This window comes from Cyprinodon tularosa, unplaced genomic scaffold, assembly GCF_016077235.1.
Source record: "Cyprinodon tularosa strain WSP-4 unplaced genomic scaffold, ASM1607723v1 ctg1137, whole genome shotgun sequence".
In the NCBI taxonomy this organism is placed as follows: Eukaryota; Metazoa; Chordata; class Actinopteri; order Cyprinodontiformes; family Cyprinodontidae; genus Cyprinodon; species Cyprinodon tularosa.
The window spans coordinates 109,141-125,073 of NW_024037934.1; the positions used below are offsets into that span (position 1 = coordinate 109,141).

Sequence of the window (15,933 nt, forward strand, 5' to 3'; positions counted from 1 at the left end):
CAGTTACCTTTATTTAGAATAGAATAGAAAATCCCTTTATTGTCCCAAAATGGGGAAATTGGGATGTTTAGAGGGGCAAAGGATTACAGCAAAAATGGTCACACAAATGTGGACCTTAGAAAAATTTATAAAAATAATAGAATAGTGAGTATAAAAAAAATAAACAAAATACTGTACTGTAAAGTGTTTTTACAATATAAATACTGTGCACCTGGAGAATAAATAACCAATATACAACTATGGACATTTTTACAGTAATGGATATTTGAAAATAGCAGCAACATCAGAGATGGGCAAAATGACAGCAGCAGGTTATTTAACTGACTAAGGTAGAAACTGTGCAAAATCTGCATAAATGTAACAACTTATTGAGGTTGTTGTGAACAGTGGTGGTTATAAAGTCTTTACAGCTGCTGGGAGGAAGGATCTGTGATAACGCTCCATGTTGCATTTAGGGTGCAGCAGTCTGTCCCTGAAGGAGCCTTATAGTTCAGTAACAGCTTCATGCATGAGGTGGGAGACATTATCCAAAAGAGATGTTAATTTAGTTAAGATCCTAGAGGTCATCCAATTCTTTGTGTAACTTTTTTTTAACAAAATATAGAGTCCGGTTACTGCCTAAGTTTTCAATTAGAAGATACTATGGTAAATGGCCTATACTTATATAGCAATTTTTCAAGTCGGAGGACTTGACCAAAGCGCTTTATACTACATTGAGTCATTCACCCATTAAGCCAGAGCCGGGGTTTGAACCAACAACAATCCGATTGCAGAGCAAATTCCTGCACCCGATGCCCATAATATAAGCATGATCATATATCATGCTTATATTATGACCTATTAATCATAGGTCATAATATAAGCATGATGTTATAATGAGGCAACACTAGTCTTACTTGAGTAAATTTACTGATAAATATCAGACATAGCAATTGAGAGGAAATATGAAATATGTTATTGTTACTTTCTATTTGCTGAGCCTAATGTGACATTTGGGGGTTTAAGATAACAGAGTAGAAATAATCACTGGAAATATTTAACTCTGCTCTAACATGAAATCAATTTTACTTTTTTTGATTGGAAGTTCCATTGAACAACATTTATGGGAAAAATATTTCTCCTGCCTGAGTTGATCATCTTCTAATGCTTTTATTGATTATATTAAATATTTTATTTGTCTTTAAAGAACTGTTATTTGCATATATTGCAATATTTTTTTCTGCCTCAGAGGATGTTGCAAAAAATTATTATTTGGAGTAATGAATTAAATTACTCCAGTTTGCAAATATCTAATATAAGGACATTAAATATGCGATAAATATCTTTAGGCCAAATATGAAGGAACCATGAACCATCTCCAAACTATGACTATTAAAGAGACTGAAGTTATTAAATGTAGCGTAAAATACAGCAAATACTTGTTTTCCACCAATAACTTTTATCCAGTTAACTATAATATTAACATCACATCAGGGCTACTAAAACAGGGTGAAGAGGAAACAGAGCTGGAAGTTATTACAATAAGAAACAAATTAATCAGACAAACATTATTCAAAACGTTAGAAAACCATGAAATCTGGAACATCTAATGAACAATTTACTGCTCCGCTAACAGCTGGCATAGCTAATGCTAACAGCTAATGATGACAATGCTCACAGCTAACGATGCCAATGCTAACAGCTAGTATAGCCAATTCTTCAAGCCGGTATAGCCAATGCTAACAGCTAGTATAGCCAATTCTCAAAGCTGGTATAGCCAATGCTAACACTTAGTATAGCCAATGCTAACAGCTAGTATAGTCAATTCTCAAAGCTGGTATAGCCAATGCTAACATTTAGTATAGCCAATGCTGACAGCTAGTATAGCCAATTCTAAAAGCTGGTATAGCCAATGCTAACACTTAGTATAGCCAATGCTAACAGCTAGTATAGTCAATTCTCAAAGCTGGTATAGCCAATGCTAACATTTAGTATAGCCAATGCTAACAGCTAGTATAGCCAATTCTCAAAGCTGGTATAGCCAATGCTAACACTTAGTAAGCCAATGCTAACAGCTAGTATAGTCAATTCTCAAAGCTGGTATAGCCAATGCTAACATTTAGTATAGCCAATGCTAACAGCTAGTATAGCAAATTCTCAAAGCTGGTATAGCCAATGCTAACACTTAGTATAGCCAATGCTAACAGCTAGTATAGTCAATTCTCAAAGCTGGTATAGCCAATGCTAACATTTAGTATAGCCAATGCTAACAGCTAGTATAGCCAATTCTCAAAGCTGGTATAGCCAATGCTAACACTTAGTATAGCCAATGCTAACAGCTAGTATAGCCAATGCTAACATTTAGTATAGCCAATGCTAAGAGCTAATATAGCAAATTCTCAAAGCTGGTATAGCCAATGCTAACACTTAGTATAGCCAATGCTAACAGCTAGGATAGCCAATTCTCAAAGCTGGTATAGCCAATGCTAACACTTAGTATAGCCAATGCTAACAGCTAGTATAGTCAATTCTCCAAGCTGGTATAGCCAATGCTAACACTTAGTATAGCCAATGCTAACAGCTAGTATAGCCAATTCTCAAAGCTGGTATAGCCAATGCTAACAGGTGTTATTTAGTCACATTTAATCGTGAAGTATTTACTCAAACATTATGATCAGTTTCTTAGCCTTTTTGGATTACCTTTTATTTGACTAAAGATATGTGAAAATATTGCTACTCTGACTAGTTTGGGTACTCTACCCACATTTAACTTTTATCAACTTCCTCTAAATTTAAGCACTGTTAAAACATTCCTTACAGTAATATCCTAAATTATCTAATAGCTATTATACAAATTTGAGCTGAATATATAATAATGGGACACAGGCCTTTCAACTTAGGGCTCCTCTGATCAGATCAAAGCTTATTATATATTTGCTGCCTCCCCCTATATGCATTTATTGTGGCTTTTTAAATACGCAGAACTGAAAGCTGTCCACAGATCGTCCACATCTGAACTGTGGCGCTCTGCAGCTCCTCCCGAGTTACCACAACCCTTTTGGCTTCTTATTAATTCTCCATAGTTCGTACTGGATTTTATTTTGTTGGAGGCAGGTAGCAGAAGAGAAACATGCTGATTTCATATGTATGCCACACCTTTCAGAATTTTATCCATAAAAGATAAAAAAAAAATTATATTAATTTAGTTCCACCTCACCTTTGTGTCAGTTAATTTTACAAAATTCATATAAAACAATAAAAATGGGGGAAAATTTAAAGTGGTATTAATACTTTTGCAAAGCAGGGAACCTCTCAGATTAAAACTCTCACCTATAACCTAAATGCACCAACAGAGAAAGCTTAGACACTGATTAAAGAGGAACCTGTGGAGGATCTAATCTAACCAACTCCTCCCATCTGACTATCAGCAGTCCTGCTGGTGCATTTGGTATCATGTTCAGCCTGGTCCCTGGTGGCAACTCCCAGAAACTCAGTGATGCTGCACTGCTCCACAGCAGTCATTATATCCTCCTAAAGCAGCTCAGAGGGGCTGGACCCCTGCTCCCTATTATGTTTGCAAGGGAATAAACAGCAGTGCACATCCCAACAATAAATCTGCTCACACACTTCATCCAAGAACACCTTCACCCTCTAATTAAGCCATAGTGTGACCAAAGAGGAAAAATGAAAGAATTCCCTCTGTGCTCATCAAACTACATGAGCATCACTGCATGGAAATTACATAAGTGACTTTGTTCTACTTAAGCCAGCATGTCTGGTGTGTGGGTTCTCTGCTTTTTGTTTTGTCTTTTAGAGTTAATTAAAAGAGACTGACGCAAAGTAGTTCACTGCCTCTCAAAATGCTGTTCAGAATTTCAGTTAATTATTGGTGAGAGGCAGGTCGGTGGTTCTGCGCTATAAGTGGTTTTTTCGCATCCTTATAAGATGTAGCATTATTTCTGCCTGTCTTTACACTGCATTCATAATTTATATCACCACCTCTCAGATTAATTTTCCTAACAAGATCAGTTTTTAGATGCAGTGTTGAGCAGATAATTATGGTGCCTCACTGCCAAAACATTTTCATTTCCATTTATTGCTTTGTTTTGGGCCCCTTTGCTCCATAATGAAAAGGTCAGATTTTTGTTTTGTTTACTAAATATTAGCCTTACTGGGGATTTATTTTGTTTTAAAAACTGGTCAGACTGTTTGGTATCTTATTAAAGGACTGACTGCAGGCTATTTAAACAGTGTACCAATCCAACATTTAATGTGATGGAGGATTTTAACCTAAATACTAAAAAACAATGAAGAACTTTCATCTCTTGCATGAGGGCACTGAAGGGGAAATTTGTTTTGTTAGGTTTCTTCAATGATGATTATTAAAGTAATGTGTGTTCATATGAAACATTGTAGAAATGAGATGCTCCACTCCTGTCTCATGATTCAGTCAGGAGACCATCCTGCCTTTTCATTCTAGCGCAGCAACAGTAGGTGTGCATTCTAACAAACATACTACATAGAGGCAGAAACAAGTTCCTACACAATCCCAATCTGCTGTTTAAAGCCAAAATGAGCAGACTACAAATGCAGAATAGTTCCCTCATGCAACACAAATGTACCTGCTGGCATTTCTTGAAGCATCTATAGAGTTGAACATACATTGTTCTGAATTTCACCAGCGTTCTGCTCCATTATCCCGCAGCTCGTACAAGATGACGACCAATAAACATGGAGTCTGCTGCCAGGGGGAAAACGAGGCGGAGGCATCCGCACAATGGCAGCAATCACAGGTGTTAAACAGCCCTTGTCAGAGAATCCCTCCCCCTCTCAAAAGCCTGTCAGCGCTACAACAGATGAGTGCGTTTCTCCACGCTGGCAGTGGCACCCAGATATTCATGAGCGGGTAACATGAATCAGCCGCGCTGAGGTGCCTGTTATGACCACGACAATGCCGAGCTGATTCACCAGATCATCTGCAGGGAAGGGGGGTGTTTCATCATATGGTGAAGAATATGGCTGCCATCACTCCAACGTTCTTCATCGAGTCACTATTTCACAAGAAAAACAGGTTATTGAAGTTCCATCATCACACAGCTTTAATGAGCAGCACTCAGGCTGTGAGTTTGGTCCGTGACACTCGGACTGGGAACGATTTTCAGGCCCTGGCATTGTTCAATCTACACCGGCCTACTTATGGTGAGCTTCTTTCGTCCCCCCTCAGTCAAACCAGTGCGTCTCAAATGTGAAACAATACAAATCCTCATTGTGGATTAACCAATCTATCTTCAAGCTCAACACCACAACCATCACCAAGACTTCTACAATGCAGTTTTTCTGGCATTTTTTTAACGTCATCCAACATCCAGCCACTGGAGTGACCCCCCTCCCTCTCCTGGGCATGCATATTTTTTTACTCTGACTCCACCCTTTAACTGAATTACAGGGTCTGACCAGAAGATGACGCTTCTCTTTAGATCTTAATGTCCAAAAATCAGGACAGAAAGAATATTTTTGTACCAAGATTGAATTTTTGAATTGAATTGGATTCTTTATTTCAAACATGCAAGAGAAAAACAAAAAATCAATGTTCAAAACATTGGAGAGAAAAACAACAAACAAGGTCCTTTCTTTCCTGAGTTAATATACACTATATTGCCAAAAGTATTTGCTCACCCATCCAAATTATTGGAATCAGGTGTTCCAATCACTTCCATGGCCACAGGTGTATAAATTCAAGCACCTAGGCATGCAGACTGTTTTTACAAACATTTGTGAAAGAATGGGTCGCTCTCAGGAGCTCAGTGAATTCCAGCGTGGAACTGTGATAGGATGCCACCTGTGCAACAAATCCAGTCGTGAAATTTCCTCGCTCCTAAATATTCCACAGTCAACTGTCAGCTGTATTATAAGAAAATGGAAGTGTTTGGGAACGACAGCAACTCAGCCACGAAGTGGTAGGCCACGTAAACTGACGGAGCGGGGTCAGCGGATGCTGACGCGCATAGTGCGAAGAGGTCGCCAACTTTCTGCAGAGTCAATCACTACAGACCTCCAAACTTCATGTGGCCTTCAGATTAGCTCAAGAACAGTGCGCAGAGAGCTTCATGGAATGGGTTTCCATGGTCGAGCAGCTGCATCCAAGCCATACATCACCAAGTGCAATGCAAAGCGTCGGATGCGGTGGTGTAAAGCACGCCGCCACTGGACTCTAGAGCAGTGGAGACGCGTTCTCTGGAGTGACGAATCGCGCTTCTCCATCTGGCAATCTGATGGACGGGTCTGGGTTTGGCGGTTGCCAGGAGAACGGTACTTGTCTGACTGCATTGTGCCAAGTGTAAAGTTTGGTGGAGGGGGGATTATGGTGTGGGGTTGTTTTTCAGGAGCTGGGCTTGGCCCCTTAGTTCCAGTGAAAGGAACTCTGAATGCTTCAGCATACCAAGACATTTTGGACAATTCCATGCTCCCAACTTTGTGGGAACAGTTTGGAGCTGGCCCCTTCCTCTTCCAACATGACTGTGCACCAGTGCACAAAGCAAGGTCCATAAAGACATGGATGACAGAGTCTGGTGTGGATGAACTTGACTGGCCTGCACAGAGTCCTGACCTCAACCCGATAGAACACCTTTGGGATGAATTAGAGCGGAGACTGAGAGCCAGGCCTTCTCGTCCAACATCAGTGTGCGACCTCACAAATGCGCTTCTGGAAGAATGGTCCAAAATTCCCATAAACACACTCCTAAACCTTGTTGACAGCCTTCCCAGAAGAGTTGAAGCTGTTCTAGCTGCAAAGGGTGGACCGACGTCATATTGAACCCTATGGATTAGGAACGGGATGTCACTTAAGCTCATATGTGAGTCAAGGCAGGTGAGCAAATACTTTTGGCAATATAGTGTACCTTAGGTATATTAGGAAGAAATAAAACTTATGTGCTCCTACCCCTTTAATTCTTGTATTTCTTCAATTTACAATATTTATAATTATGTTGCTATATATATCCATATAAACACATACCTACCTACACATACACCCACCGGCCACTTTATTAGGTACACCTGTCCAACTGCTCGTTAACACTTAATTTCTAAGCAGCCAATCACATGGCGGCAACTCAGAACGTGGCATGATTGTTGGTGCCAGAAGGGCTGGTCTGAGTATTTCAGAAACTGCTGATCTACTGGGATTTTCACGCACAACCATCTCTAGGGTTTACAGAGAATGGTCCGAAAAAGAAAAAAACATCCAGTGAGCGGCAGTTCTGTGGGTGGAAATGCCTTGTTGATGGCAGAGGTCAGAGGAGAATGGCCAGACTGGTTCGAGCTGATAGAAGGGCAACAGTGACTCAAATAACCACCCGTTACAACCAAGGTGGGCAGAAGAGCATCTCTGAACGCACAGTACGTCGAACTTTGAGGCAGATGGGCTACAGCAGCAGAAGACCACACCGGGTGCCACTCCTTTCAGCTAAGAACAGGAAACTGAGGCTACAATTTGCACAAGCTCATCGAAATTGGACAATAGAAGATTGGAGAAACGTTGCCTGGTCTGATGAGTCTCGATTTCTGCTGCGACATTCGGATGGCAGGGTCAGAATTTGGCGTCTACAACATGAAAGCATGGATCCATCCTGACTTGTATCAACGGTTGAGGCTGGTAGTGGTGGTGTCATGGTGTGGGGAATATTTTCTTGGCATTCTTTGGGCCCCTTGGTACCAATTGAGCATCGTTGCAACGCCACAGCCTACCTGAGTATTGTTGCTGACCATGTCCATCCCTTTATGACCACAATGTACCCAACTTCTGATGGCTACTTTCAGCAGGATAATGCGCCATGTCATAAAGCTGGAATCATCTCAGACTGGTTTCTTGAACATGGCAATGAGTTCACTGTACTCAAATGGCCTCCACAGTCACCAGATCTCAATCCAATAGAGCATCTTTGGGATGTGGTGGAACGGGAGATTCGCATCATGGATGTGCAGCCGACAAATCTGTGGCAACTGTGTGATGCCATCATGTCAATATGGACTAAACTCCCTGAGGAATGCTTCCAGCACCTTGTTGAATCTATGCCACGAAGAATTGAGGCAGTTCTGAAGGCAAAAGGGGGTCCAACCCGTTACTAGCATGGGGTACCTAATAAAGTGGCCGGTGAGTGTATACATATATAAATATGTATACACATATACCTTGATACATATATACAAATTAACAAAACAAAATACACAAACAAAACTTTCTACAATGCTTCTCTATACCTTTTGAAAATAATTTCTTTGTAAATTTTTTTGAAAAGGAATATGTTTGGGCATTGCTTTAGGTTCTCATTTAGTTTGTTCCACAATTTAACTCTGAAAATTGATAAACATAAACTTTTCCTTGTTGTTCTAGATTGTTGTTTAAAAGTGGATCTTAGGGGACCAGCCAAGGGCCCATCATTAAAAGTTGGGACATTTTGAATGGCTACTATTGTATGAATTTTATGGTGTTTTTTTTCTTTTTTCTGAAATGGTGTTTCTAAATTGTCTATAACTGTTTGTTAGTGAGACCCAACATCAGCATATTTAGTTTTTTTCCTCAATAAACTATATCCTGTAAATGGCCACTGAAAGTTCTCAGCAGGACCTATCTGATGAATTTAATGACCTCTCTAGAGTTTTTATGGCAGTTTAAGGCCACCTGACCTTGTTTTTAGTAGAAGTGGTGCTGCAGGTTCGGATCTTACTTTCATTCATTTTATGGGTTCAGATTAATAACTAAGAGTTTTATAAGCTGCAGTTTGATTGGTTTGAAAACTACAAATTACAAACTGATGTTAGAATAAGAGAAATGGATCATGGAATCTGGATCAGTGTTTTAAATATCAACCAGTGCTAGGAATGCAGTGCTGCTGTAAAAGGTTAAAAATTAATTCCTGTAGTTAGCCATATGAGTCCACTTTCTTCTTGCTATAAAAGTAGTTAAAGATCCTTTTTGTTCACTGAAGTTTATAGTGGCCCAACCCTTTAGGCAAAACAATAGTGAAAGAGCAGATTAAAGTTCAAACTACTTAAACAGGCAAGACAGAGAAACCCACACTGACACTTGGAGGGAAAATGGCTCAGAGAGGAGATCAACTGGGGAAAATCTCCTGTTCAATCTGTTTGGATCTACTGAAGGATCCAATCACTATTCCCTGTGGGCACAGCTTTTGCATGAAATGTATAAATGTCTGCTGGGATGGAGAAGAGAAGAAGAGAATCTACAGCTGCCCCGTCTGCCGGAAAGAGTTCATGTCCAGGCCTGTCCTGGAGAAAAACGTAACGCTTTCTGCTTTAGTAGAAGACATGAAGAAGGCTGGATTCCAAGCAGATCCTGCTGATCCTTGCTATGCTGGACCTGAAGACGTGGCCTGCGATGTCTGCACTGGGAGGAAGCGGAAAGCTCTCAAATCCTGTCTGGTTTGTTTAGTTAGTTATTGTGAGAAACATCTTCAGCCTCATTATGAGTTTCCTGCTTTTGAAAAACACAAGCTGGTGGAGCCTTTCAAGAAGCTGAGGGAGAACATCTGCTCCCGTCACATTGAGGTGATGAAGATCTACTGCCGTACTGATCGGCAGTGCATCTGTTATCTCTGCAGTCTGGATGAACATAAAGGCCACGACACAGTCTCAGCTGCAGCAGAAAGGACTGAGAGGCAGGAGGAGCTGCAAGTAAAGCGACAGCAAATCCAGCAGAAAATCCAGGACCAGGAGAAAGATCTGAAGCTGCTTCAATGGGAGGTGGAGGCCATCAACCACTCTGCTGATAAAACAAGGGAGGACAGTGAGAAGATCTTCACTGAGCTGATCCATCTTATTCAGGAGAGAAGCTCTGATGTGAAGCAGTGGATCAGATCGGAGCAGGAAGCTGAAGTGAGTCGAGTCAAAGAGCTTCAGGAGAAGCTGGAGCAGGAGATCAGTGAGCTGAAGAAGAAAGATGCTGAGCTGCAGCAGCTCTCAAACATGGAGGATCTCAACCAGTTTCTCTACAACTACCCCCCACTGCCAGACCTCAAAGAGTCTGAAGACTCATCCAGCATCAACATCCGCCCTCCTTATTTCACAGATGTGAGATCGGCTGTGTCAGAGCTCAGAGACGTGCTACAGGACATACTGAGATACTCCTGGACAAACTTCTCACCGACGGTCTCTGAGGTGCATGTGTTAGAGTCAGAAAATGTGTTAGAGTCAGAAAATGTGTTAGAGTCAGAAAAAGAGCCGGAACTGAAGAGCAGAGCTGGATTCCTAAATCATTTCCAGCAGATAACACTGGATCCAAACACAGCAAACAGAAATCTGCTGGTATCCGAGGGGAACAGAAAAGTGACATTAATGAAACAACAACTGTTTTATCCGGATCATCCAGAGAGATTCACGAATTACAAGCAGGTCCTGAGTAGACAGAGTCTGACTGGACGTTGTTACTGTGAGGTGGAGAGGAGTGAGACAGGAGCAGTTCATGTCGCGGTTTCATACAAGGACCCGCGGAAAGCAAGAGGGTTTGGGTTCAATAACAGATCCTGGTCATTGCTGTGTCACACCAAAAGTTACATGTTTTATCACAACAACATTCACACTCCGGTATCGGGTCCAATCTCCTCCAGGATAGGAGTGTACCTGGATCACATAGCAGGTGTTTTGTCCTTCTACAGCATCTCTGAAACCATGACTCTCCTCCACAGAGTCCAGACCACATTCACTCAGCCTCTACACGCCGGGATATGGATCCTAAACTATGGATCCTCTGCTGAGTTCATTCAGCTAAAATAGTCAGAACTGCTACTTTCCTTGATGGGTCCTCAGCTGGTCCCCTACAATTCCTTTTTAATATCAATCTTTGTACTAAAATATTCTGTTATGCTTTGTGGACATTAGGATCTAAAGAGAAGCGTCATCTCCTGGTCAGACGCTGTAATTCAGTGAAAGCGTGGAGTCAGAGTAAAGAATAAGCAAGAGGAGGTCACTCCAGTGGCTGGAAGTTGGAGGGGTTTTGCTGGGTTGTTGGTTCCAGTTTCTTTGGTCTCCATCTCTGCTGATAAGAGCTCATTGTCGTTTCTTCACTGCTCAGTGATGAGCCGTCTCTAAGGAGCTACTTTATCATATTGTTTTATTAAAGTTTATTTTCACTGCTATCCTTCCTGTTTATGTTCAACCATGGATGCTGTGACTGATCAGGAGAATCTTTTTCATAATAACTAATTATATTTCAATTTAGTGCTTTGCAGAGCAAATGTTTGAATCCATGACCAGAGGAGCTGGTGGTAATTGTAATTCCATGTTTGCGGAAAAGTGATCACATCCTGAAAATGTTATATTCTATTTAACAATGTTTTTCCTTTGACTGATAAAGGTAAACTGGGGTATCATTCATTTAAGGTTTTAATACAGTTGTTTTACATGTTTTTTTTCTATCTTTATTTGCTGTTTTTTAATCTAATTCATGTTAAGTACTTTGAATTGTCCTTGTACTTATTGTGCTATCCAAATAAACGTGCCTTACCACTGATGACCATCTGGTTTCCTGAAGAAGCAAAAACCTTTCCACATCTGTATCTGACACAGGAGAGAAACCAAAGAACCAAACTTCTGCTCACTGTTAAACCTGAAGCTGTTCATCTTACGTGGAGTTACCATTGGTGTCTGATTTGAGCTGGATGCCGGATGTTTCTGATTATCAACTGAATCCATCCTGAATATAACACTACGATTGTTTGCTAGGTTGGACCCGTTTAAAACTGATGTCACGCCTTTAGAAATGCCCGTAAATTCAGGAAAATAAGCTACAGGCTAATGGATGCATCAGAGCTGAACTACTAAAGTGTCTGCTCATCAAACCATGTTTTAGTCCTAAAAGATCCAATAGAAAAGAATATTTTAAAGACAATCCTCAGTTAAAACTTACAAAATCTCCATTTTTCTTCTGTTATTGCTTCAGACATGTTATTTGTGAAATACTTTTCAGTCATCATTCCCAACATGAAGGCTTTTTCCACGTCTATAAAGATCACAACACTATTGCAATCCCTCAGCATCAAGATAAACATTTGTATTAATAATAATTAAACTTTATTGATCTCAAACTAGAGAAAACCACTCTCTGCATTTAACCCACTGCACCTGGGGAGCAGTGTGGGGTTAAGGGTCATGCTCAGGGACCCAGGGTGCAGGCTGTGGGGATCAAAGCAGGTACTGTTAAGGTAACACACTTCCACTAATTTTTAAGTTTAGGACTTTAACTTAATCTGTTAAGCTTTACTTTTAAGTTTGCCAAACTTTAAATTTTATTTTAATGTAACTTTGATTTTTATTTTCCATCTTATGTGAAGGTAGTGGTGACTAAGAAAAGGTATTAAATAAGCTAGAAAGCTTAAATTTCTTACTTTAAAATAATACCTTTTTTGAGCTTATTGTCCCTCAGTGAGAAAATGTATCATCTTTTCTACTGAACCCTTTTTGTTTCAGAAACATGTTTCCAACTTTTTTGTATGACTTTCAGACTAATAATAACACAGTAAGAATAGAAAAAAAATCAAAGGCATTGGCTTTGAATTAACTATATCTGATTTGGCTGGATTATTTTCCCCCTATTTAACTGTTTCCAAGTTAACAAGTGAAACCAGTTCCTTTATGTCACGAAACATCTTGAGTTTGACCTACATCCTACAATAAAAACCACAGCATCACCAAAACAAAGCAGAAGTCAGGCTGACAGTGTTTCCTATTAGGCGTTCAGGATGAACCTGTATAACTGGGAGCTAAAGGAGCAGATGGTGTAAAGCTATTCAAACACACAGGTGCTTCCTGCTAACCCACTTGTTATGACAGAAGGGACAGAACTGGGTCTCTATTCCCCAGCTGAAATCGTATCTGCTTAACACAGATATGAAAACACTGAAAAAAAAAATGTGTGGAAACGGTTACAGTTAAACAGCTCCGTCTGCTCTGAGCCGCAGGAATCTGAAAGTCAGTTTAAAATATATATAAGCTGGTATAAAAAGATCAAACATTTAAATTCAGAGTATAGACAGAAAAAGCCATGGACTACAGAGAGAGGAACCAAAGGATAATTACAGGGTGAAAACCATAAATCGGATACATTTATTATTGAAAAAAAATCAACTCTTTTAGTAATTCATTGATCGTTAACTAGATTGTAGAGACTCTAAAACGTGTCTTCAGCTGACAGAGCGACCCAGCTTGAGCAGCAATTATATCAAAACTGTAAAAAAAAAAAAAAAAAATCAGTTTATTCAGTTTATTTCTATAGCACCAACTCACAACACATGTAATCGCAAGGCATTTTACAGTTCACCAGATCATACAGTCAAATTGATTCAAAGTTTTCTATCTAAGGAAAACCAGTTAATTGCATCGACTCATTGACTCAAAAGCAATCCCACATGCTTGAAGCGACAGTGGAGAGGAAAAACACTTTGTAAAAAAAAAAAAAAAAAAAAAGGGGTTCTGGTTTATAACCGGCTTTGGTTTATAAAGGGCTCTGGTTTATAAAGGGCTCTGGTTTATAACGGGATCTGGTTTATAACGGGCTCTGGTTCATAACGGGCTTCGGTTTATAAAGAGCTCTGGTCTATAAAGGGCTCTGGTTTATAAAGGGCTCCCGTTTATAAGGAGCTCTGGTTTATAACAGGCTGTGGTTTTTAAAGGGCTCTGGTTTATAAAGGGCTTCTGGTTTATAATGGGCTCTGGTTTATAAAGGGCTCTGGTTTATAAAGGGCTCCCGTTTATAAGGAGCTCTGGTTTATAACAGGCTGTGGTTTTTAAAGGGCTCTGGTTTATAAAGGGCTTCTGGTTTATAATGGGCTCTGGTTTATAAAGGGCTCTGGTTTATAACGGGCTCTGGTTTATAAAGATCCCTTGTTTATAACGGGCTTTGGTTTATAAAGGGCTCTGGTTTATAAAGAGCCCTGGTTTATAAGGAGGTCTGTTTTATAACGGCTGTGGTTTTTAAAGGGCTCTGGTTTATAAAGGGCTTTGGTTTATAATGGGCACCCATTTACAAAGTTCTCTGGTTTATAACGAGCTCTGGTTTATAAAGGGCTCTGCTTTATAACAGGCTCTGGTTTATAAAGGATCTGGTTTATAACGAGCTCTGGTTTGGAACGGGGTCTGGTTTATAAAGGTCTCTGGTTTATAAAGAGTTCTGGTTTATAAAGAACTCTGGTTTATAAAGGGCTCTGGTTTATAACCGGCTCTGGTTTATAACCGGCTCTGGTTTAAAAAGAGCTTTGGTTTCTAAAGGGCTTTGGTTTATAAAGGGCTCTGGTTTATAACAGGCTTTGGTTTATAACAGGCTCTGGTTTATATATATATATATATAAAACATTTAGCATTTGAAAAAACAAAATAAAAAAATTTTTGTCTGTCAATATTTTCTATCCAGACCTCCTAAAGTGGATTTTAGTTTCACCTGGTTTAATTTAGATAATAGTCCTCTTTAAGGAACCTTTTGCTATCTGATTATTAATTGATTAATCTAATAAATAATCAACAGATTATTCAATTTGCAAAATAGTCGTTAGTTGGAGCCCTAGTTAATAGTAATTTATGATGCAACCAAAAATACAGATTGTCCACACTTTAGAACAGTGTTTTTCAACCCTGGTCCTCAAGGCGCACTGCTCTGCATGTTCTGGTTGTTTCTGAGCTTCAGCACACCTGATTGAGATGATTGCAGTTCAGCAAAGCCTGATAATCTGCTATCAATTGATAACAGGTGTGTGAAAGCTGGGAAAGGCCATGAGGGGAACACGGCAAATGGGAAACAAACCGGAAGCAACTGAACTTGCATGCGTGATTATAAAAGTCTAGCATCAGTGACATCAGGTATAGATCTGCGCTCTCACTGCTATCATGCAGAACTTTCACCTCAAATATGGCCAAGTTATTAAATTATTAGTATTGTATCATAAGTGTGAATAATCTAAAAGTCTATCTAAAAGTTTGTTTCTTATCTAAACAGAAATGTTTTAGTTTGTTAGCTTGTCCCATCATTCAAGAGCTGCTGATTGATTTGATGCCGGGTGTCGTTTTCTTGTTTGTGTCAAACTGGATGTGCCTGAAATCAGAACTTGAACCGAACTCAGGCTCAGTGTAAGCAGGTCAGCTCAACGTGCTTAATATGCTGCAAATACCCTGACTAATCAAAGTGAATCAAACTAGATTTACTTGAAAACCTATTGCCGTATAGATCGATTCCTGGGCATATTTGTATATAGTGAACAGTTTAGATCAATAACTGTCCTGTTTATATAACTTTTGGTAATAAAAACATGATTTAACATTAAATGCACCAAAGTAAGCAACAAATATTGCTTCACTGCATTTAGTGTACCCACCTATTGTAGAATCTAACTCCTGAAAATACCAGAAAGCCCAAAAACAAAACAAAAAAAGCTGTTAACCATTTAAATATTTTAAAATCCATAAAGAAATTTTAAAATCCAAAAAATAGATTTTTGTTTTTTTAAGTCTGACTTTGGTCTTCATCTCTGGCTGTTATTGCACAATCAGAACCTACTCTTTGGAGCACCTCCAGGCTTTGCACCGCAGCAGAGCGGGTACTGTATGTAAAGTTAAATTTATGCTAACTTAGATATGTTATACTGGCCGGGCAACTATAGTTTCTGTTATATTGCAAGTTTGATTAAAGCAGACAGACGTTTTAGGTAATCTAGGAGCTGCAAGTGAACTATAGTTAACACAGAACACCTCGGCAGCTACACATGAATGCTAAATGATAAAACGAACTGAAACTATTTATCAGGATAAGACAAAATAAAAATAATATGCCACACATAATTCAGAACAACTTTAACCTAGATTTTCATACACAAAATAGCCATTGCTAGGGGAACCACTGCACGGATTGGGACGCAAACTCCCAATGTCTTTATTTGGTGACATAAAATGCTG

At 39.6% G+C, this 15,933-nt stretch overlaps 1 protein-coding gene across 1 annotated transcript; it reads left to right on the plus strand.

The window, feature by feature from the left end:
* Positions 1-9,043: 9,043 nt before the first annotated feature.
* LOC119795481 (tripartite motif-containing protein 16-like) lies at positions 9,044-10,897 on the plus strand. Its single transcript, XM_038303514.1, has 2 exons — positions 9,044-10,159; positions 10,196-10,897. Exons 1-2 carry the CDS (start codon positions 9,076-9,078, stop codon positions 10,768-10,770), a joined length of 1,659 nt encoding a protein of 552 aa, XP_038159442.1. The 5' UTR covers positions 9,044-9,075; the 3' UTR covers positions 10,771-10,897.
* The last annotated feature ends 5,036 nt before the right edge of the window (positions 10,898-15,933 follow it).